The sequence below is a fragment of the Rhodnius prolixus genome, unplaced genomic scaffold (genome assembly GCF_049639745.1).
Source record: "Rhodnius prolixus isolate KJV_2025 unplaced genomic scaffold, Rpr scaffold_3, whole genome shotgun sequence".
Classification (NCBI taxonomy): Eukaryota; Metazoa; Arthropoda; class Insecta; order Hemiptera; family Reduviidae; genus Rhodnius; species Rhodnius prolixus.
Window position 1 is genome coordinate 8,225,781 of NW_027411603.1, and position 22,915 is coordinate 8,248,695.

At 32.5% G+C, this 22,915-nt stretch overlaps 1 protein-coding gene across 10 annotated transcripts in view; it reads left to right on the forward strand.

Annotated features, from left to right (window-relative positions):
• Positions 1-22,915, forward strand: part of ctrip (E3 ubiquitin-protein ligase ctrip) — a 57,909-nt gene that overhangs the window by 12,367 nt on the left and 22,627 nt on the right. For 6 of the 10 annotated variants that reach the window (XM_074126676.1, XM_074126678.1, XM_074126677.1 and 3 more), the window contains 10 exons: positions 1,834-1,957; positions 10,616-10,747; positions 16,720-16,756; positions 16,844-16,910; positions 17,019-17,175; positions 17,258-17,364; positions 18,497-18,619; positions 18,711-18,807; positions 20,112-20,221; positions 21,868-22,038. In XM_074126676.1, coding sequence (XP_073982777.1) covers positions 1,834-1,957; positions 10,616-10,747; positions 16,720-16,756; positions 16,844-16,910; positions 17,019-17,175; positions 17,258-17,364; positions 18,497-18,619; positions 18,711-18,807; positions 20,112-20,221; positions 21,868-22,038 — 1,125 coding nt within the window. Of the gene's footprint in view, positions 1-1,215; positions 1,357-1,833; positions 1,958-10,615; positions 10,748-16,719; positions 16,757-16,843; positions 16,911-17,018; positions 17,176-17,257; positions 17,365-18,496; positions 18,620-18,710; positions 18,808-20,111; positions 20,222-21,867; positions 22,039-22,915 lie in introns of all 10 variants that reach the window. The other 4 variants (XM_074126683.1, XM_074126684.1, XM_074126685.1 and 1 more) reach the window with 2 other exon arrangements.

Genomic DNA, 22,915 nt, shown 5'->3' on the forward strand with positions numbered 1-22,915 from the left:
CAAACTTTATTTTTGTTTATTCTGCAAACTTATACTTTATAAATATTTGATGCTATTTTCACTTACTCATTTATGAATTACAAAGCCCTCAGAATTTGATCAATAGCTTGCTCATTTTGTTTATATTATATCGTAAATGTTTCTTGGTCTTTTACTAACTTTTTATTTAGTATTATTTCGTAACTAGTGAATTCAAAAAAGTAATTGGTTACATGCAATCTTAAGTTTTCTACGCAATATTTATTTTGTATCATTTTTTTCCATTCGGAATATTTGAAGCTCGTTTCTGCTTTGGGACAAATATTCCACTACCCAGTAAGAGTAAAACAAAACATGTCTACACCCATTACTAAATGTCCAATGTCATTTTTCTTTATTGCAAATTTGATTTTTGGTGTATACTTTACTTGACGTACTTCGTGTGTAGGAATCATAAAGTGGTAAAATCTATAATCTTGACTAAAATAAAGTTTAGTCAAAAATAGTTGCATCCTTTACTCGAAGGTTATAAATGTTACAGTAATTCCTTTTTTATAAAATGGTATTCATACCGTGCACAATTCCATATGAATTCTAGTTGGTAAGTTCACAGTTCTATGTAAATAAGAGAAAAAATAAGTTCTAAGTTAGAACGCATTAGTTGTCTAATAATGATTTCTGTGCCGCTTACCTCAGCTCTCAGTTAAAAGTTTGGTCATCCTCTTGAGTAGAAAATTAAGTTAGTACATTATTGATTAGTTTTGTAATACTTTCTTTAAAAATTTACAACTTTTAATGCAGTTTTGATGATGGATTTTATCCACTTTCCTTTCGCTTCGGTTGACTTGTTAGAAATTGCTAACAAGTTAAACATACAACTCCTTTCCTTTTTGTTGCTCCCAAAACCTGCTGATGGCTTTACCTTTATGACAGTTTTACAGCATTCAGCTTTTTGTGGATGATGAAATCGATTAGTCTTTTATGCTGGTTAGGGCTGTTTTTTACCCCAGATCGGTTTTGGATTTTCACCACTCACTCAGAGGTTGATTCATCGATTTGTGTAGATAATTTGATTTCCACTATGTTTTGTCATACACTTACTGACTCTAATGGTACGTAGAAACATAGCAGTGATTCATGAATCCATCTACCTTTAATGAATGATGAAAATCCGAAACCAGTAAGACTCATAAACGTGAATATAACACGGATAAAATCTACTATATTATTTTCCAGCTTTGTGTGTTCAACAAAATTTTCAAGACATAAGGCTATTATTTACAATGATACAGGAGGAAACACCCAATTATCTCAGGTGGATAGGTTCAGACATCTGGTCGGAAAAGATTAAAAGTGATTAGACTGTTTACCCTTCAGGTAATGTCCGATTTGTTTGAACTAATGTGAATCTTAAGTCCGGGTTTAGATTTTTTTAGTTTATCCTGTCACGAGACATCAATTTCTACAAAGTAGGTACAATTCTTCTTTAAAAAGCAGTACGAAGAAACTATGTGACAAATCTAGTTGACAGTTTTACGTTATTACCTTACGGTACCAACTTGAAAACAAAATTTCATTGGTAGCAACGCCATCTCTGTGCAATGTTTGAAGTTTTTGTCTTGTGCTATGATGGGCCAAGAGGGGTGTCAGTTACAGTAAGACTTTATTGCTCTCCACAGACAATTAATTATAACATTGCCCCAGTTTTCCAATCATTGTTCAAATTACTATTCTCAGTTTTTTGTTGGAAATAAATTAAAGCAGTATTCATTAGTACTAATGTAAGAAATGGATTTCAATTTTAAGAAGTTCATCTTATAGAGATTGATGTATTTTTTTTTTTTTGTATTTCAGGTTTGTGTAATTCCATTGTGGCATGCCTTACTGGAGGGAGTGCGGAGTCTATGGCAGAACAGGGTAGGCAAGGGGGTAACAATCACCTCTCTAACCCGCCTGACTCACTCACTACAACCCACAGGTAAATTTAATCCAAAAACATTTTTTTTATATAAATGTTCTAATAGTTGATTTATCGATTTTTGTTTACTTGGCTTTTTGAAAAGAACATCCCAAGTAAATCTTTAGCAGGATACCCAACTAATTTTGTCTGGTATTTTTTGTATTTATATATATATATCAAAATTGGTTCATGTGATGTCCTAAATGTTTACTGATTTGGATATCAAAACTTTACTACATCTTTTGTTTAGATAATACGTAACCTAACTTTAATTTTGTTGAACTTGTTAGGGATTTCGACAAATCAGTGTGAAGGAATTGCATTCATTCCTACATATCATTAAAAACTGCGAGCCTGTCTTCTGTCCGCAAAAGAAAAGCATCTCTCTAACGAAGTAAAGTTACAAGCTTAAAATTTCACAACTTAAATACATTTAATAAAATATTAAATGATTTCATTGTGAAAAAAAAATTACATTTAATGAAGAAAGACGGAGCATGCTTCCAATGTGATGGATGTCCTGTAGTGTGACTTCCCAGACATAGATGACGACGCCGCTCCTCGAAGTGATTGTTCATTGAGAGAAACATGCATAGGACCCTCCATACACACATAATAACTATTGCAACGGCTAAGATCTCGAGTAGCAATCTAAAATTGCGTCTTTTACTCTGGCACCGTCAGTCTTCTACCACGTAAGACAAAAAACGTGCTTCATTGCTACAAATAATGTGGTTCAATTAGTTGATCCATTGATCATCTTTCTTAGCATCACCGTGGCTTGGCTGTTTCATGAAGTCTTATTATGTTTAGCCAATGGTAACAAGGCAGATTGAAATGAAGACAATTAAGACAAATACGAATGGAAAACTTTTCGCGTGGACACCATTTCTTTTAAGTCTTTCATCTAATTCACTCCAGTAGCAGCTAGTGTGAAACCTCTCCTTTAAATCCACTTTTTCGGGTTCGATGATCTTCTCAGTGATTATTTCTCCAAGAACGTCCACTTCTAGAACCACGGTACTGAATACAGGAACTTCATTCTCGAAGTACATAACTTCTTTGTCATTTTCTTCTTTTGAAATCATTTATTACTGTAAAGATTTCAATGCGAAAGTTTCAAGCTTGTAACTATACTTCTAGATGTTGCAGTAGTTCATTTTTTGATATTCGTAGAATTCGAGAAACTAAGCTGTTATCAAACTTCCTTTGTACTAACTGCTTGGGAAGGAAAGTAGAAATAGAGGATATAGATTTCCTAGCTTTGCTTACTTGTTCTCAATTTAATTATGTTTAACTTTAGTAATCAAAGATTAGGATCTAACACGAGCGGTTCCAACTGTTTTCCATTGTTAGTAAATGACATCATAGTTCTTGATAAGAGCATTCTAAATGTTTAATCAAATATTTGTGGTTATAAATGTTCCTAATAGATTAACTAAACAATCTATTACACATTTCCGAAGTAAGAACTTGGTTTTTTAGAGGAGATTTGAAATTTTACTTCAAATTTTTATTAAAGCAAGTTTTAGCTCGGAAACTTTGTTCAATAAGTTGTTAGATATCTAATATTCACTTACTTTTGAAGTATGGCACCCTTTGAGCTGGTATGGAACGTTTTGTAATCTTTCATGTTGAATACTATCTGGCCCGGGTATTATTAACCCTCTTTTTGTCATACACTACCCACAAGCCATCACTTATGGTTGGTAGTGATTTTTGAGTCCACAAAGTTGTTTGACTAATAATATTTGAGAATGGATATCTATCGAAGTTTATTTCACAGTGCATATCAGTATTATTATTTTCTGTGTGGATACAATGGAATTGCTAGATTTCAATCGGCTATAGCAGTCATCGACCGACCAAGGTTTGGCAAGTGATTTATGAAAGTTCGCTCATCAGCTAGTACGCTTTAAGTCTAATGCATTGAAGTTTGTTCTTATGGTTGCCGCAATCAGCCTTAACCGAGATTCTAACAGACTGTTATTTAGGTAACAGAAGCCAGTACTAGAGTTTGTCCACTTTCTACTCAATTCCTAAGTGGTTCTGAATTAAAGGCTCCTTGCATCATTGACGTGAAAGGAATTTGGAAATAATGGATTTAGATTACATATTTACAAACGATGGCGCAAGTCAGGTGTTAAGTAGAAACCTCCTATTTTTGCATGAAGTATTTAGCCCATGTGAAATCTTGGTCCAGCACCCAGAAAGTTAGTTCGAATTAGGTGTAAAAACTGAAAGACAAAAACAATTCATTTTTTTACTTTGGACGATCTATTTGTATATGTATACGTGTATATTTGTTTTAATAGTCGTAAGCCTCTTTCAGCTGTTGATGAACCCCTCACTGGTACTATTCCCTCTTGCATTTTGACCAAAAAAGCCCAGTCTCCAGTTTCAAAGTCGGTAAAAGTTTGCTGCTAAGATTGAAATATATAGGTACGTTAGAGCGAGGCTGAACTTTAGGTATGTGTAACAAAATAAAAAGCTAAACACAATTAGTTCTTTAACATTTTTTCTAGTCCATCAAGAGGTATGTGAGCAAATTTTTTGTTGCCGAAATAAAACTTGTTTGCGATTACGAAAATTAAAAAAGTAGTGTGCCATTTTTTATTAGTGTATTCTATGTAGTTTTTTTTTTTGCCTTAAAAGTTGTCATTCATGGTAATGTCCTTCAGGAATGTGTTTTTCATAAATTATTGATTATAGTTTTCACTTAATGCTTTACTTTGTCTAAATTTTCGTTCTACACCTATCGGATTTCGGTTTTGTTTCATCGTTCACATGGATCATCTTCAGCAGTAGTAAGACCAAGTTTAAATTTTGCCGTTCATTTTTTGATTTGTGAAAATAAAGGAGCACACCCTCTTTGTAACCTTCACCAATTTTTGGTAAATTTTCATTGGCCGTTCCAAACTTAATATTTTATGATGCCACGATTATTCCTTTTTTGTTTTGTGTATCCCATTATTTATCTTGATTTATTCTATTTTAGTGTTCTAATTTCCTGACTGTATTAATAATGTATGTATATCCAAAACCATTTTGAAATATATTTGCAATACTTTTTGGTCAATTATAGTACTCTAATGATTTCCAGAGAATTTTCTTTGATGTAGTTTGTTTTCCCAAGAATACTGTTCAGAGTTTGTGTAAAAGTTATCATAGGTAATATTACATTGTAGACTGTGTGAAATACTTAAATATTTCTAGCATAGGTGATAGTTCAAATCTAAATTTAATATTTGATTGATCAAACTTAAAACTGATTTTTATTTTTTCAATGAAAAAGAAGAAATAGTAACCTCTTTGAAATTAACACAACGATTTTGTTGAGTTCTTTAATTTTTCATCTTTTTCATGACAATATTACTGTAAAATGAAACATATTCGCACTATATATTAGAATTCCATGGGTTTATAGTGTTATTTTAATTTTTCCAGATAGTCCCGTGTTTATTCTTAATAATGGAACCAAATTAAATAAATCTACTACTAATTCTTTTGCTCTACGTGCAAATTTAGTTGGCCAATTGGTATTTGCTTAAAGCATGAAAATCAGGTCTACCTGCACACATCCTTGGCAATCTAAGTGATATGAAGCGTGTTTAAATCTTTTTTGGTAATTTAAAAATAGGCCATATTTAAAAAAAGAAAAAAAGAAAATGACTATTTAATTGGCACGCTTATGACAGAAGTGATGGTCGCACTTGGTGTTCTTTTTTTGTCATACGTCCTCAATTTGTGAAAGCTTTATGCACATATAACAACTATACTTTATTTTTTTATTACTTAAGTTTGAGGCAATCATAATCCTTCAAATCAATTCTGCAATAAGTTGTGATTTTCCTCCCCAATAATTTTCATACGTTGAAATTTCAACATGGCTACTTTGTTAAATTAGTACACAAATTTCTTGAATAAATTCCCACATTTCTCTTCATCTCCAAGCAAACACAGGGAATAGAATGCTGAAAATACAAATTATCTTTGTATTAAAGAAAACTAGATATTTTGTGTCCCTCAGCTAATTATTGCTACTTGTACTATTTCTATTTTTGTTTTACAATATGAATATCAAACACTTGAAATTGACTGAAAAATTCATGATATTTTTAACCATGTAAAATATACTGTTTTCAACACAATCATAACCTATCATTGCGCATGACCAGCACAGGTAGGTAATAGCGCACACTGTAACAGTGGAACTGGTATGAAGTAATTTGACCTTGATCCGCCAATTGGTCTATCTAACTATAATTTTGCCTTACCTTTCCCAATCTTTTCTATTTAATCAGTAACCGGGGATAGGTTTTAAGAAAAGTTTAATGGGGTAATTCTGTTTAAAATTTGTGACTATTGTTCTTTATACCATTCAGTTTCCTCTACCATTCCTGCTTAAGCCACAGTTACTATTGATTGCCAGACTCAAGTTTAGGAATGCTTCCTCAAGACTATTTTAAGAAAAAAGAATGATTTCTATGGTCTTTTAGACTTTCGGGGTACTAGAACTGTAGGTTAGGCCTTTACTTTGTTTTTTTTTTTTTACTCCGATTTGAATATTTTAGTCCAATCAATGCTTAGTGAAGCTGCAATCCAATTTATATATATTTAAAAAAAAAGTAACATATAATAGGTAAGTGGGGGCACATATTTATTTATCTACATCTTATATTTCATTTATTGACTAATTTAAATATAAAAAGTTTCACTTTTTTTTTGTCAAATTGCTTATCTGCCATGCTTTTTAGCCTTTCTACACTTTTTTAGGAATCTATTCACGTTAAATAGAACAAAAATTCGGAGGGGGGCGAAAAATGCATGTTAAATTTACAAACAAATCCATATTTGATGCAGATATAAGTAAAGAGAATTCTACTGTTTAGTCTGATATAATATGAAATTTAATTATAATAAAATAACGTTCCGTTCGAAATTACATTTGAAATGTGGCAGTTACTTTTGCATTACTAACAGAACAGAACGCTCTCTTTAAGATTTTTTATTCATGATATTTTATTTATAAATTTTACTAAACTTTATTTATGCTGCTAAAAATAATAATAATAATAACTGGTTTGTCACTACCTGAGCATGTGCTACTAGAAATGCGCGTTCCAACAGTTTTCAAAGTAATTCCTACCTTAAGGTTCGAATGTTTTTACTACAACCTAACAGGTTGGCTCCTACAGAACCTTAGACAGGGGATTGTGCGCAATGTTATCAACTCTTAGTCAGCTTTCAACCAGGACTTTTTAACCTGTGATTTCATCCATCACCTGATCCAGCGTTGCGGATTCAACCAAGGGTTTAATAATCTCAAAACTGGTATATAATGATCAATATCTAGTTTATTATCGAAATTATAAACAAGCTTCCCGAACATGTACATTTATTTGTCTGGTTTAACGGAAAAGTTAAGGAATATTTGTAAAATTTGTAGGAATGCACAAATTTAATTAAAGCATTACAACGAAACGCTTTTTCAAATTAAATTCAAACTACTCAGATGTATCGCATGCGCGCTAAGGTAATTACAAACCAACTGGAAATGAATCACAATTGCTTGTTGGAATAAACCTCATGTAGTTTGAAACTGGTTTGTTGTTCGGTTCATTGGTCACAGGAGAAACAAGGCATCTTCTGCTCTTACAGTTATCGACATGAGTATTAGGGTCCATCAGCTACTTGATCTTGAGTAATACTAAAAGCAATTAGATTAAAACAATTTTTTCTTAATTTGAAAAGTATCTTTAGAGGCAATTTTACAGTAGCACTGCCATACTTCTTTGAAATTAATTTAGAGAATTAAAAACTATTAATTCACTTTTATTACTACACATTTACCCTATTATGATTTATGCGATTTATTTTATTACTACACATTTACCCTATTATGATTTATGCGATTTATTTTATTACTACACATTTACCCTATTATGATTTATGCGATTTATTTTATTACTACACATTTACCCTATTATGATTTATGCGATTTATTTTATTACTACACATTTACCCTATTATGATTTATGCGATTTATTTTATTACTACACATTTACCCTATTATGATTTATGCGATTTATTTTATTACTACACATTTACCCTATTATGATTTATGCGATTTATTTTATTACTACATTCAGGATAGTAGAAAAATATGATTAACAAATGCAATCTCTTGTGCATTTTTTTTTTTTTATGTACATTTGTAACAATATTGGGAATTTTTGTGTAAATAAATACTCGCTCATAATATTGCATGTGTGCTGTATACATATATAATAATGGGTGTAAAAATTATTATGTGTTTCTTTGTACATTTATTATAATTGTGTATTAAGACGCGACAACTTTTGAAGAAGACATGAGCACCTGGAGCCTTTTTCAGTGCACTACTGGCTTCCCCGGCATCGGGTTGTGTAAAGCTCTAGAAAGAGAAAATATTCTAAGGGCTTTCAACTGTATTCGAACCCGGATTCCCGCCTGCTGAGTCCAATGTTCTCTACCACTAGCCTAGATTGATTCCTTTCCTGTGTTATTATTAAAAATGTCAATGCTTGCATCATTGATGAGATAATGTAACAATCCTTTTTCAACTAGCGTTGTGTAGTATATCTTTTAACAATTGAAAGTTAAATATAGGAACTGTACTTCTGAAATGAAACATAAAGATTTGTATTGTTACTTGAAGAATCGAATACTTTTATTAGGTCGTGGTAATTTTTTTTTAGTAGAATTTGATTGGTAGTGCTATTTTTGTATTCTGGTACAAGAATGTTGGAAGAGTTAACATGAGTATTTTCATCCATACTTGGTGTAGTCATAATTTTGATTTTCATTTTTGAAAAAAAATTATTGCCACTCATTTGTTTTTTTAAAGGACTTCTATTTACATCAGACATATTCTAACTTAACTTCCACTTACAGATTACAGAAGGATTGAGTAATTAAATCTGTTGCAATCTAAATTTTCTTTGTGGTACCCTATAAGAGGTAGTGTTGGTGCACAGAATTTCGCCATCTTTAAAAAATGAACTGTGTACTTGCCGGTAGTTTGCCTATGGGATCGTTTTAACCGAATATCTGCTAGTCCTATGTAAATTGTTTTTGGGTGTTAATGCTTGTAGTTTGTGTTGTAAGGCTGATATAGTTTGCAGGCGATGCTAAGTTCCCTGAAGAAGGGACCAGTCGTCTTCCCCTTGAGGAGCACCTCCGCTGAAACTCATAATAGTAAGGGTGCCTCACCGTAGACGAAGCACCTAAAGCTATCCTCTATTTCAACCTAAATAAAGATCAATATTCCTTAGTAAACTTTTTATGTGCAGATCCGCAAGTAGTTTTTTCAATGTTTACCTGAACTTAATTTTTTCTAAATTGGTTTAGTTTTTTGCAAATTACAGTAGTATGCATTGATTTCGAGGAAGGATAAAAGATCTATATCCAAAATAATTTGTCAATCCTAAAGTTGATTTTAGGAAGATTTTATAAGTGGATGATTAGTTGATTGTAAACAGATTTATTTTCTGACTTGAATTTTACTGTGTTGGAACTCACGCATAATTGTAAAGTATACTATTGAGAATTGTGATTTGTGTTAATTTAGGATGGTAATATGATTCCGAAGCTTTTGCTATCCTTTAATGTTGGTCCACACGTCCGCCTGGACTTTTATGAAAAAAATTAAAGTTGAAGAGGAAAGATTATGCGAAATATGGAAATTCTTCTGGAGAACAAACCAGAGATTCAGGCAGCTTAAAATTGCTTTGCCTAATTGGTAAAAATTATTGGGAAAATCTTAAGACAGGCAAAAAGGGCCCAATGTAGGCTGCCTACCTATTGGTGTGCAGTAGAATTAAGGAGGGGTCTTCAGAAGATATTATTTTCGGATAACGTTATAAATAGCCTTTAGGCTACAGAACGTTGCCTTATGGCATACTCTCTAGTAGCCGAAAACCGTACCCTTGCTTTTGGTGTACTGAAGAAACACATTTAATATCTTCTTTCAATTTAGAATAAGATTCTATGGGAATATGGTAAAGCAGTTTTCAATATCAGCTTCTATGAAAAATTGAAATCCAAGTTACTCTTTGATTATTATTTTTTTACTTTTCTGTGTGCCTTAACTTCTTGCTAAAAATAATTTACATGGATTCCGTTATTCATTGTGCTTAAGTTCTTAAGTTAAGTTAAGTTCTTAAGACTTGAGTGCCCGGAAAATTATCGATGAGAAGAATTCCAAGAATAACTTATCTAAGAAGACTATTCGAAATAAAGTTCTTTGAAATCATAGAAAGACTTACAAACCTTTTAAGTATAAACTTCTATTTTAATCGGAACCAAATATTAGTTAAAAAATTCAGCGGGCTTCGCTGGGTAGATAAATTGGTAGGGACCATTTTCTCTCATTGTGCATCAAGTTTAATTCTTACTGAAAGTTTCTTGATTAGTCAACCATTGATAGATAGTCTTCCATCCATGGTTTTCATGATTTTTGCTTTTTAACACAATTTTACAGCTGTAGATAAAGTTGTTCTGCAGATTATTCTTATGCATCATATTATTATTATTATTTTATTTTTTGCTTTAAAATGCTTGTAATTTTTTTTTTTTTATTAAAAAAACTTCTTATTAATATTAATAGTAATAAATAATATTGGGTTGATGCAGTGTTGGGCGTGGGTTGAAAGCGGGTAGGGGAAGGAAAAGGCGGAGCCTGCAAGAAACAGGAACTGTGTTGGGCGTCGGAGAAAACAAACGTCTTCGCTTAAACCAAGAACTTGAATCCATTCAGAGCAACAGGTAATGAAATAATAAATCCATTTATAATTAGCATGTACAATTTTTAGTTAACTTGATTAAAGAAGATATGAAGAAGATGGAGGAAGTGTGGAGGAGGAGGAGAAAAAACAAAGGAATGCATTTCCTGATGTCAACGATAGTACTGTAGTGAATTTTTGGTCAGGGGTTTCCTTTCTACTGTGTAGGTTAGGTTAGGTTAGGTTTCTCCAGTTATTAGAATTATTATGCAGTCTGGTATTCCCAAAATGTTGGCTAGATTCAAAGCGTCTCATGATCCTCCACAGAATGGACTTCTTAACTTTAGTAGCTGTTGTCTTTAATCTAAATAAATGTTTACATCATTTTGATAAAGGAGAAATGATCTTTCCATTTTGTTTTGGATCTTTTTTCTGTTACTTCTTGAGAGCCTCAGAGTTACTGAAGGGTAGCTGTTGCCTTTCTTTTGAAATTTCTAAGAAATATTAAATAATCCTTCTGCACTCACTTCTGCATGTCCGGTTTCCTAGTTTGAATTGCTAGTGTTGGCTGTCATTGCATGCCTTCGTCTGAATATTTTATATAAAAATTGGGAACTGATCGCTCGTTTTAATTTATTTTTCCATCAATAAAAAGTACGGTGAACGAAGAAGGGCTTACCCTCTAACAGCGATAAGATATATTCAAGAGCAAAAATAATGTTTGACCAAGACTTTGGCCCTCCGTGTAAGAAATCTCTTCTAATGAAACAGCCTGGTGTTGGAGGACATACATTTAGGAACGTAACAGCTTCTAAAATGCATTTACTTTTTCCTCACCTATTTTATTTTTTAGTTGGCATTATTTCAAAATTGATGGAGCTTTGCATTGTGGTTGGATGCATGTGCACTTTCTTTGCATTTTTTTTTTTTATAACAGTTTTCCTAATTTTGATCAAATTCAACGCAGAATATCCACTTCATATTTTTGTAATATCATTAATAATGTGCAGTACTCAAATCCTGTATATCCTAGATTACTTTTTATCCAAAAGTAGTAAGTAATACCCATGTGCTTACTGAATGGGCTACTAGAAAACGAAATCTTCGACTCCCTAAAAATTTCCTTCGATTTAAAATTACAGTCATCAGAAGCTATATTGGATATTGATAGCAATCATCACCTCCTGAAAAGCATTTCAGTTTCTTTGAGTACCACTTATGCTCCTACGTGGAAACCTATAAAGGTGACCGCCATTGCTCTAAGATCTGTCTTAGACCACCTTGTTTGTGCTTACACCTTAGCCTTAGAGGCTGTGTTTGGAGTGACTAATTTGTAGTTTTGGAAGCTAACGGGTTCTCTGAAAATAGGATTCCAATCCTCATCAAGAGACTGCGCTTTTCCTTATGGAGCGGCCTGGTAATTTAAATAAAAAATATTACAGTTTTAGCCCAGACTTAACTATGTTCATTTTTTTTTAAGTCCATCATTTATAAATCAAGATGTTCATGCCTACATTATATCTATCAAATTCATTATTCCCGCTAGAATGTAAGTACCAATTTTCGGTCAGCATTTATTGTGGACGCCGTTAATTCAATCATTGTAGGAAATGCTTGAATAATGGATGATTTAGACGACTAAAAAAGATTCGCTAATTTCGTAATTTTGTTTTTTTGTGTTCTTTTAATGGTTAACAGTATTACGATGAAAGCTTTTACAATTGAAATTCTGACGTTAACTGAGATTTAAGTTCGACCTTATGTATTTTTGTGTTTTTTGATTTTATTTTGATGGATTGTTTTAAAACTTATTTGTTCCAAGTATTTCTTCTAAGAGTTAGTTTGTCTAGGGAACCTTTTTACAACGTAGTTAACGTAAATCATGAGATATTTAGTTGTGAATTGCATGTTTTTGTTAGTATTTTTTTTTTTTTTTTTTAATTTGATTGGTAAAGTAAGATATGAAATTATACGATTTCTAAATTTCTATCTTCCGGAAGTCTTAAGTGATTAAAAAAATAATAATAAAATCTTTGGATCTAATAGCTTTTCAAGAGACTAGGAACTTTACCTCTGTGTTTAGGGCCCAATGTCCACCCCCACTAATTGTACTTTTAGTTTATGTCTAATAACACTACTTCCACAAATTTTAAGTTTGTTCTTTTCGGATTTGAGAGAAATAAGCCAAATAATTTTTTATCTAAATAAATATATTGGCATAAAACGTAGCCAGAGCTTACATATAAGATATGATTTGACCTTTATCACTTTATTAGTGCCTTTGGCTATAAAAGATGAGTGTAGTTTTTTCTTCATATTAGTTTAATCCCGAAGAGCACCCCAGCAGCGATGATCGTTGGATTAAGCCTGACTTAACTATCAACAGACTGCCCAATTAGTAAGGATTTTACAGTAGTAGGAAGGCCTGGCGTAATCAGCAGATTGCTGCTCAGTGTTTGGTAGTGGGGAAAACAAATTCCAAAATAAAAGTTTTGAAGTGCTGTGAACGATTCGAGACCACAGTTATTCTGCTGTGAAAGAGGTTATGCAATTTTTGTCAGCAAAGGTTGAAGATGGCGGGGTGCAGCTCCGGGAGACATGCCACTGATACTACTGATTTCTCATCAACACTTTGGGATTTGAGTTTGAGGAAAATGAAGGTCTCAGAAGTAGATCGTATATTCAGTCACTAGACGGGCTCCTAAAGCTTATAGTAGCGAAGAGCTGGAGAGAAATTTCCTCTGTAGTTTGCCTTAAGTCCTGTAGTGCTACCTTTCTTTTTCTGATCATTTAAGTTTATTATTAATGCTAAAATAAACCTAGAATTCAATATCAAGGTTGTAGCATAGTGTACTTAAAAATCGTGTTGGTAAAGTTAATACTGTTGGGCTCCACCTTTCCACTGTAAACAAATCATCCAGGATAAAATGCTAAGAATGAAGTAAAAAGGCTTGCAAGTTTCCTTATTTGTTAAGATTCCTACGAACCAGTGCTGCATTTTCGCATGTTTTTTTATATACATTTATAATTTTTAAAAAACCTGTTAGTAGCTTTTTTGGTGGTAGTTGACTTGTTGCTTGCTTTCATTATGCATGAAATGTACAGTGTAATAATATTTTAATTTGACTCCCAGTTGTAAATTAATTCAAGACTTGTTATGAGAAAATATTTTTTAAAAAGATAATCCAGGTTTTTACGGTTAAAAACCAAAACAAAAATAATAAATCCATGTAATATTTCCTGCATTTCAGTTCTCCTCTACATTGTGTGGAAAAACGCTCCAAATTTTCCAGGACTATCAATGAAAATAAATTTCGTTAAGCAGTATCGCTTAAACAAAATTTTTGGCTTTCCAATGAAACGACAACCATTATTTCCTCCTCCCTGTAGATTCGCTGGCAGCATTTAAAAAAAATTTCTTGCCCTGTGTAAAACACAACCTACGGCCAATCTTTATGTTTGGTTGGCTACAATAATTACGATATCTGAAAAACAATTTTAAAATAAATAAATTTCAAAGTTTACTGTGCACATGATTTACGAGAGTCATTCAAATATATAATCTGGAATATTAAACTTCGATGGTGGGAAGGCTCAGGATTAGTGATGGGGCGCTTGAGGGAGTTAGGTGGAGGTTAGTCCGGAGAGGATTGTCCGTCCCACCTGTGACCTTTCTTCGTTATAAGGTAATGGTAATGTCGGAACAAAAATGACAATTCTTATATTGCGCAAATGACAAATATCCAATTTCAAAGACAAACAATAGGCGTTTTATTTCGTCCTAAATTTTGACTAGACCATAATCTAAGTGTCTGGTTGGACTGTGTAACATTTCGCAGAGGTTGTGAGGAAATGGAAATTGGAAATCACCAACGTCGTCTTCAGCAGCGATATTCGGTCGGTTGGTTCGCGTGCTTATGGAAGATGGACAATCAAAGGATCCTGAATCCGAGTTGCTGGATGTTGTAGTAACGAAAATGCCTGGAATCTTTCAGTTTCTTAATGTAGGCAACACAACCGATCCAGTTTTAATGAAAACGCGATGCGGAAAACAGCAGCTTCAGCTCATGATAATAAGCCCTCTTTAAGTTTACAGGACATCTCATCGCGTCTCTCCATGTAGACCTGACTTAATCTCCATATGAATTTACAAGTTTTGCTCGCTGTAAAAAAGGATCTGGAAAGATTCACAGCGATGATGGCACGGTACAATTGTTTGGGCAATTCGCTCTTATTATATAGGGTCCTTTGTTCTGAGGGAAGAACTATATTCCAATGCTTGTTTTAAATTTTTTTTATTTTTAGGAGGGATGTTTTAGAATTATTGTTTTTTAAATTGTATATGTTACAAGTAAATCAGAAAGTAATAAAAATTAGTTGAATGTTTGAACGGCTCTCTTACTTTTTACATTTAGCAAAGTAGAAAAAGTGTCTTTGCTATAGACCAGGGATGAAAATTATATATAATATTTTGGAATTCCTATTCTTTGTTAACAGTAATCCAATTTTTATTGTGCATTGAATGCTTTGGATCGAAATAAACTATAAATTGTTCGTTTAGGATTTAAGCTCAGCATTTCTTGTTTTTTGTTCTTTCAAATTTGCTAAAAAGTCAAGTTTTCCGTTCATTTGACTTAATTTATTCATTTGGCCGAGACATTATTAACATACAGTTTAGAACGCCTTTACCTATCCGCTTCCAATAGTTAAGTAAAGTTCCTCTATGCTTTTTATTCCTGTTCACACATAAATCTTTTTAAATCAATCTTTTCTTTTTTGGGCATACTTCTCACTGAACTTAAACTTCCACTTAAGGTTGAACTATACTATTCTTATACTTGATTTTGATAAAGCTCAAAATTTCTATTCTACTTTTAGTTTTTAACTTCAAATTGTAAAGATAGAGAAGATGATCTCCAACAAAGAGTGATTTAATATTTTTAAACTAGATCTCTATGGCTTCCAGTCTTTTTGTTGGCCACTGTTTCAACGACTTGAGTTTCTTCTACTCTTTTTAGCAATTTACTGCTTTGGGTTTAGTTTAGGACGCTGTTGCTATGTAGCCACTCTATTGCTAAGATCCAACTCTATTCCTGTTTCCAAATCAAAATTAAGTCCTTGACTGAGCAGCACCAGCAGCAGATAATTGAATTTGTTCACACTCGTTTATGGTAGCTTGTAGATATTTTTACTTTTTTCAGAACTTTATCTTAAAACCTGTAAACTTGTTTGAAAATTTAGTTTTTATTCTTAATTATCTTGAATGTAGTTGATTTATATATGCCCTTATTTGTGTACTTTATTTTAGAAGTCTCTTTAAGCGGAGAATGCCTGAATTTATTATTTATATTTTCAAGAATATGTCATTATTTAGAAATTTTTGTATTTTGTATTTTCATTTCTTTTAACGCATGATACCATCTTTATTTATTAGTACCAGGACAGCTTAATTATATTCTAGTTTAATTTAATTGAAATTTTGTAGTAATTGTGTCTTCTTTTACAATTATATTGAAGTTTTAGTTGTTTGAAGCTATTATAAGTCAGCCAATCTCTTCTCTAGTTCTAAATAAAGTTTTCAACGAGTACTTAGCAAATATGATCTTGATGAAACTTTTTGGGAGGTTAATTAAAACTAAAATTTTTACTGTTTTAAAGTAAAAACAAAAATCCTAATCTTTTTCTGGAAATTAAATTGTTTCATAGTTGTTTTTAAATAAGAAGTATTCATTTCTGTGTTTTTTTTTTTGTTTTTTTTACATTTTTAAGCGAATCGCAAACCCAAAAAAGTTTGTAGTTAACTAAAATCTTTTAAGTACTCTCTTTTTCAATAATCAAACATTGCGTTCAATTAAAGTTTACTTTAATAAATAGAAATGGTAAATAGCATTAATTTCTTTTAAATAAAATTTGTTTTTTTTCTATTTTTATTTATACAAAGAGAGTGAAACCTCCCAGTGGGGTTATTTTGGCACTAAAAACGATTAAAAGATTTTTGTTTTTGTATTTTCACAGTACTGGATCTGAGATAAAGATAAAATCTGTAACAACGGTAAGTTTAATTATTTTTTGAGCTTATTTCAATAAATAAAATAAAATACGGTTTCAAATGATTAAATCTTTATATTATCTTTTTCAGAATAATATTCCTAGAGAAACACGGCCAGTTGATATTGTGAGAGAGAATCGAATCGCATCTCCAACTGGTAAGAACAATTGAAAGATTTCTTTTACCACTACGGACAAGGAATTCTTATGAGCTTCTATCCAAAACAATGTAAACTTTTTAGTAATCAATGTTGTTATTCCTTTAGTTTCAGTAAGGAGACAATATTTGACTGCAAGGTGTAAAACTGGTGGTTGGAAACGTACTGGATCAGTCGATTTTCCACCAACAACTTTGGAAACACACAAAACCATTGACAAAGAGAAGGCTAGTAGTTTGCCGCAAAAGGTTGAAAAGAAAGCTAGGTATGACGTTTCTTTTTGTTGCTTCGTTTAACAATAATTTAGAACTTGATTTTCTAATCTTTTTTTTGTTTTCTTATTTTAGTGAAATTAATATTTCAACGAATTCTAGAAGCACAGTGTTGTGTTCTAAATCGAGTGACAGGAGTAGTGGGAAAAGAAGTAACCAAAAACGTGAACCACAAACTTCAGGTAGATAAAAACCAATATAAGAACAAGTAGTAGTGAACGTTTAAGCCGACTTTAAAAAAAAAATAAATCAATCAATAAATGAAAAGAAATGCCCAATTTATACCAATTTTTCTTTGGTTTTATTAAAATCTCAAGAATTAGATCCACAGTTTTTCAATATTTTGTGAAACCCCCCCTTTTTTTTACGAGGACCAGCATTTCACCTTCACTAGTTCCTTTTACGATATTATTTACTCAGGACTCAAGATATTCAAAGATCTTCATGTGGCACCTTAGTCAAATTAGATTGTGTAAGACCATTCCCTCTTCATCTTGATACATAACGCACAAGAGGTTCTATATTTACTTATCTTAACGCAGTTTGGAGGCATTTTCTGAACTTATTGTAGCCTGCTAATACTGGTTCCTAATTAATTTTTGATTACCTTTAATCCTAGTATATTCAACTACGGCATTAGCCTCTTACCGATTGCTATCCCAGTCATCATTTTCTAGTATTAGTGGGTTTATTTCTAAAGCAATTGTACAAGTTCGCACAATGTCTTTAGCTTGTTTGATTATATCTAGGACAGCTTCTAGAGTAGCAACTTCATTTCCTTCGAAGCCATCATGTTCGTGCACCCAATTTGTAGTTACTATCAATACACACATCTTCATATTAGTTCTTATTTATGTAGCATCTGATCGGCTGACTATTTTGGACTCTCATAATACCGAAAGATTATTTACTTGTTAGGTAGGTACCTTGACTCATCTTATGTTTTCTCGTCTTCAGGATAATATCTATTATGTAATGTTAGTAAAATAATTGTGGTCTCGAAAAATTGTATGTTTTATCTAATGTTCTTGCGACAGTAAGATTTTTTACACTTTTTAAAGCCATTTTTAAGGATTACTAAATCCTTAAACCTTTTATCTTTTGCAACAAACCTTGATTTTTTTTGACGAGGATTTTAAAGTGTAACTGCTTAATTTGAAAGTATTCGAGGGGAAGAAGATGATGATTATCAGTTTTTTGATCGTCACCTTTCTCATTTTTTGTCAAATATTTTTTTACTAAAGATAGTACATAAAATATATCCTTAAATTTGATTTTTCATTTTCAAATTACTAATTTTCTTATATTATACAGAAGCAAGTGGGAGTGGTGTTGCTGTCAAAAAACTTCTCAATCATTACTCCCTTCGTTCTCAAGCAAAAGGCTCCAGGGCGGAATCACGATCTAAAAAGCACAGTGGAGCTACAGATATCTTGGGTATTTATTAATTATTGGGATTTATTTGTTTTGTTTTGTAGTTTTTACTATTGTAAATTGTGAGTCATTATTGTAATTTTGTTTTTGGAAGGCGGGGTAGGGGCTAGTGGAGGTGGTGATAGTGGAGAGAAGGACGGTCGGAGCCACAGACGTACATCTGCCACCACGGGATCCTGTACTTCAACGAGGTATTACACTATAACTTTCTTAAAATAGATCTGATATACCATTTAATTTTGATAGAGCTCTTTTAATGGTTCTATGATTAGTAGATCGCTAATGGGCCTTGAAATAAGTAAGGACATACAATAGTTAAAAGGACAACACCCACAAAATCTAGTAATTGTTTTTATTTTTCCCGATGTTTCAATAAACAGCCTTCTTCAAGTAAGCTTAATTGCAAACTATACAAAGAATTGAACAAATTTCAGTTGTTTGTAAGCAGTTGAAAGAAGGATGAAGGGGAGGATAGCCGCTGTTATTCTTGTTTTAAGATGTGTTAACATCTGAGGCCATTTGCGCTTAAAGTCCTCTCAGTGGCAGAGAAATTAGCAGACTGTGTTATACTCAAACCTGGGACTCATGTGCGCTAACTACTGCCAACTCTTTACTCTTTAGTTGTTACTCATTTAAGAGACCCAATAAGTAGCCAGTCCGTTCACTAGGTGCGATCATTTCCAGCAAAATTATCTGTGGCAGTTGTAAGCGTAAGTAACATGAATACCACTTTCTATTAGCTGTGAGAGCTAGAACATATGAACGAACAGTACGTAACCCTTATCTCAACAAAATCAGCGTCTTGCCCAGTGTGATTTCAGAAATTTAATAGTGTTTACGATAGATAGTAGCCGTGAAGTCCACGTCGATTATTTTTTCATGTGATTCAGGGAGATTGTTGAATCAAACTCAGCTGCAAGTTTGGTCTATACATTCTATCTATACACGTAGATCTTGTAACTTATTTGATTCATAAATTAATAAATGACAATAATAATAGTTTTAGGGCAGCTGTGAGTAAAACTTGGAGCGAGTCCTACCTCTTAAGTGTGATTTCAGTGTAACCTACAGCTTTACAGACTCCATTTCTATGAAATCTGCACAGAATATGTCATCTCATGGTCTGATACATTCCTGCATGAAATGCGTGTTGAGAAAAGTTGATTCTTGAAGACAATTCGGGAATCAGAGAAGGTAGACTGTAGGTAGACAGTGATGAAGTCGTTGAAAGAACATTAAGTAGTTCGGATGAAATTGTAATGCTCTTCGGTAAACCTTCTCTAGAACCTTAGAGTTCTAGATCTCTTGGTAAATATCCTTGGATGGGGGAGTTAAGGAAGAGCTACCTCATCCTTGGGATTGTCTTTTTTTGTAGCATTAATCACTATTGAATAAAAAATATTGTTGAACGGACTAAATTTGCATATTCCTTTAAATTAGTTATTTTCAGCTTAAAATGAACATCATTTCAACTCAGATAATTGTGTTTTTGCAGTAGGAGGTGGGGAGGCGGTGGGGGTGGAGGCGTTAACAGTAGCAGCAAAGGGGAGTGCACTAATATGGCCGAAGAACATCCACCACCTTGCGATAATCCTACACCTTCAGGTAATTCTCCACTATTTATATAGCCTAATAATTTTTTTTTTTTTTTTGACATTTATAGTTTTACGAATAATTAATATTTTTTCTGACTTCGAATTTAATTAATTTGACTAATTTAATGGGCAAAATTTACCTGCTAAGCAAACACTGGGGTGTAACAAACGTCTGCGTTTTAGGCTATTTTTAGTTTAATGAGTATTAATGAAATAACTCATCATCTTATTCTGGTGCATGTTGCTTTAAAATGAAATTGTGATATATAGTTAGTAAAGAGTGATAAACTGGTTTATTGTTTCGTCGACAGAATCTCTAAAATTTTGTACTTAGAAGGAGCAAAAATAAAAACTTCTTTTTACCAGCGTTCGGCAAATTATATTGTATTATATATTCCAAATTTGGTCAATTTTCTGTTGAGATCGTTCGGTTTTTATTTACCATTATTATTAAATTTATTTATTTGAATAGCTAAGAATTTTTGTTTTGCGCTGAATCTTATTATTCTTTTTTGTATTGTTAAATCCTCAATTGGAGAAAAGAAGAGGTACATTCTATAGGAAAAATTGGGCTAAAGAAATAGAAGCTAACTATTAGGAATTTAATTTTAGGGAAGTAACAAATGTTAACTTTTTTGGCTATTTTTCTTTAATGAATCTTCTCTTATCTATCATTATTATTTGACCAAAGTTCAATGTTAAAACTAAGTTAACATAAAGAGTTTATTCAACTAATGAAGGTAAAATCACTGACATTGTAAACTTTTATGGTTTTGTTTTAAATTAATATAAAACATGTAAACACGATTTTAACTATAATGGGTTCTGCATATAATCATAAACAATCAAGGTGGTAGTGGCAACATGCCATCTGATTATAACCTCCACCCAGTATACTGTTATAACTTCGTACAGCATCGGAGCACTGAGGAAAGACAACCAATTGTGCCTAAATGTTAGGTGGGTGAGATTTTTGTATAACTAATTACATCCATCATTATGTTCAAAATGTAAGTTGTAACTTGTGACCATAAGTTGATTTGCCTATTCATCTTATTCTTGAGATGTAAACTGGAAAGGTGCGTCAAGGAGATACAGGATGTGTTATCAGTAGAAAATTGTTTTTCACTAGTCTTCTTATTGTTTGAGAGGAACAAGGTTTCCCTTAAGCAAAATAGTTCTACGTATTCTGAGTCAGCTTGCTGGAGTTTTTCCAAGGCTCACGAATTGAACAAAGGATTCAGTGGTGATCTTGCAATCAAATGGTATTTTTCTTTTAATCTGTTTGGTGAATCATAATGGAAGAATTCTAATCAATCCATTGTTAGAAACTCTACTATCATGGTACGCTACCATCAATTCTCAACCAATGTCTGACTTGTTGAGCGGTCAGTTTAATGATCTCTTTTTCTTTAAAGAAGACATTATTTTTTTATAGTGAATAATTTTTTCACGCATTACTGAGAACGTATTCAGTCTCTTTTGTTTTGGATTTAACCTCTCATTTTTTGGCAAATATATGGTTGAAAGATGACATTGCATGACAAGTAATGAAGCAATATTTTGTTGAAATTTGGTATTGGTTATTTTTTTTAAATTATTATTCTTGTCCTGTACAGGGATGAATATTATATAAAGATGATGACATTTTTTTAGGTGCTGGTAATGGAAATTTGGGTAGCGGAGGGGTGGACTCAGAGAGTGATGATTCAGAAGTTGGGAGGCTGCAAGCTTTGCTAGAAGCAAGAGGTCTTCCACCACACCTGTTTGGAGCATTGGCCCCTCGCATGCACCATCTCCTTCACCGCACTATTGGCACAAATACTTGTAAACTGCTCCTTTCTCGCTTCTATTTTTTATTTATTTTATTCATAAGACACTGCTTTTGTTGTTTTAAGGGAAATATTATTTTTTTAAAAAGTTATGAAACAACTTCTTTTTACGAGTCAAAACACCTTTTGCACATATTTAATTGTTTGAATACTACGTGTGATCCAACGTTTCCGAGCAAACTCCTTGTAACGAATATAAAAAATAATTCCGACTTGCGTCTGTGGTCGCTACAGCTAAATGTAGTATCGAATGTAAGTGGTCATTCTGAAGTTGATCATTACATTACTAGCTGCTGTACGTGGGTTTATGTAAAGTTTTTACCGAATCGTTGTGTTAAGTAATTTATGTAATGTAAGTGCGACTGAAACTAGAAAAGCTAAATCTTCCAAGAAGCGTTAAATAACCATTTTAATCAGTTGGACGCAAGTTATTGAATAATATTCGCGTTTTCAAGCAGGTAGAAAACGTCAAAGCAGTTGTGAAGAGCATGCTAATTATAAATCGTCAGTTTTACGCGATGTTTTAGAACCGTTGCTTTTTTTTTACGTTGTTCTAGAATCATTGGCAAGCAGAAAGTTATACATTGAATTCTCGTAAAGTGCACCATCCGCACAGTTCTTTCATTTTCGCAAACGCACTTAACTCGTTTAAAAGAAGCAGTCTTTCACGATTTCTTGCAGCATTTGAAAATATTCTGGAACATGTGCTTACTCACCTACCGAAGGAGGTATTTTGGAAGTTTTAACTACCGCGAACCGTAAAATTGAGTTTTTTTATACTTTAATCGGATGAATTAAGAAACTCTTGGAACGTCCCTCATATTTTTTATTTTTCTCATTTTGCATTTTACACATTTTAGACTTTTTTTTTT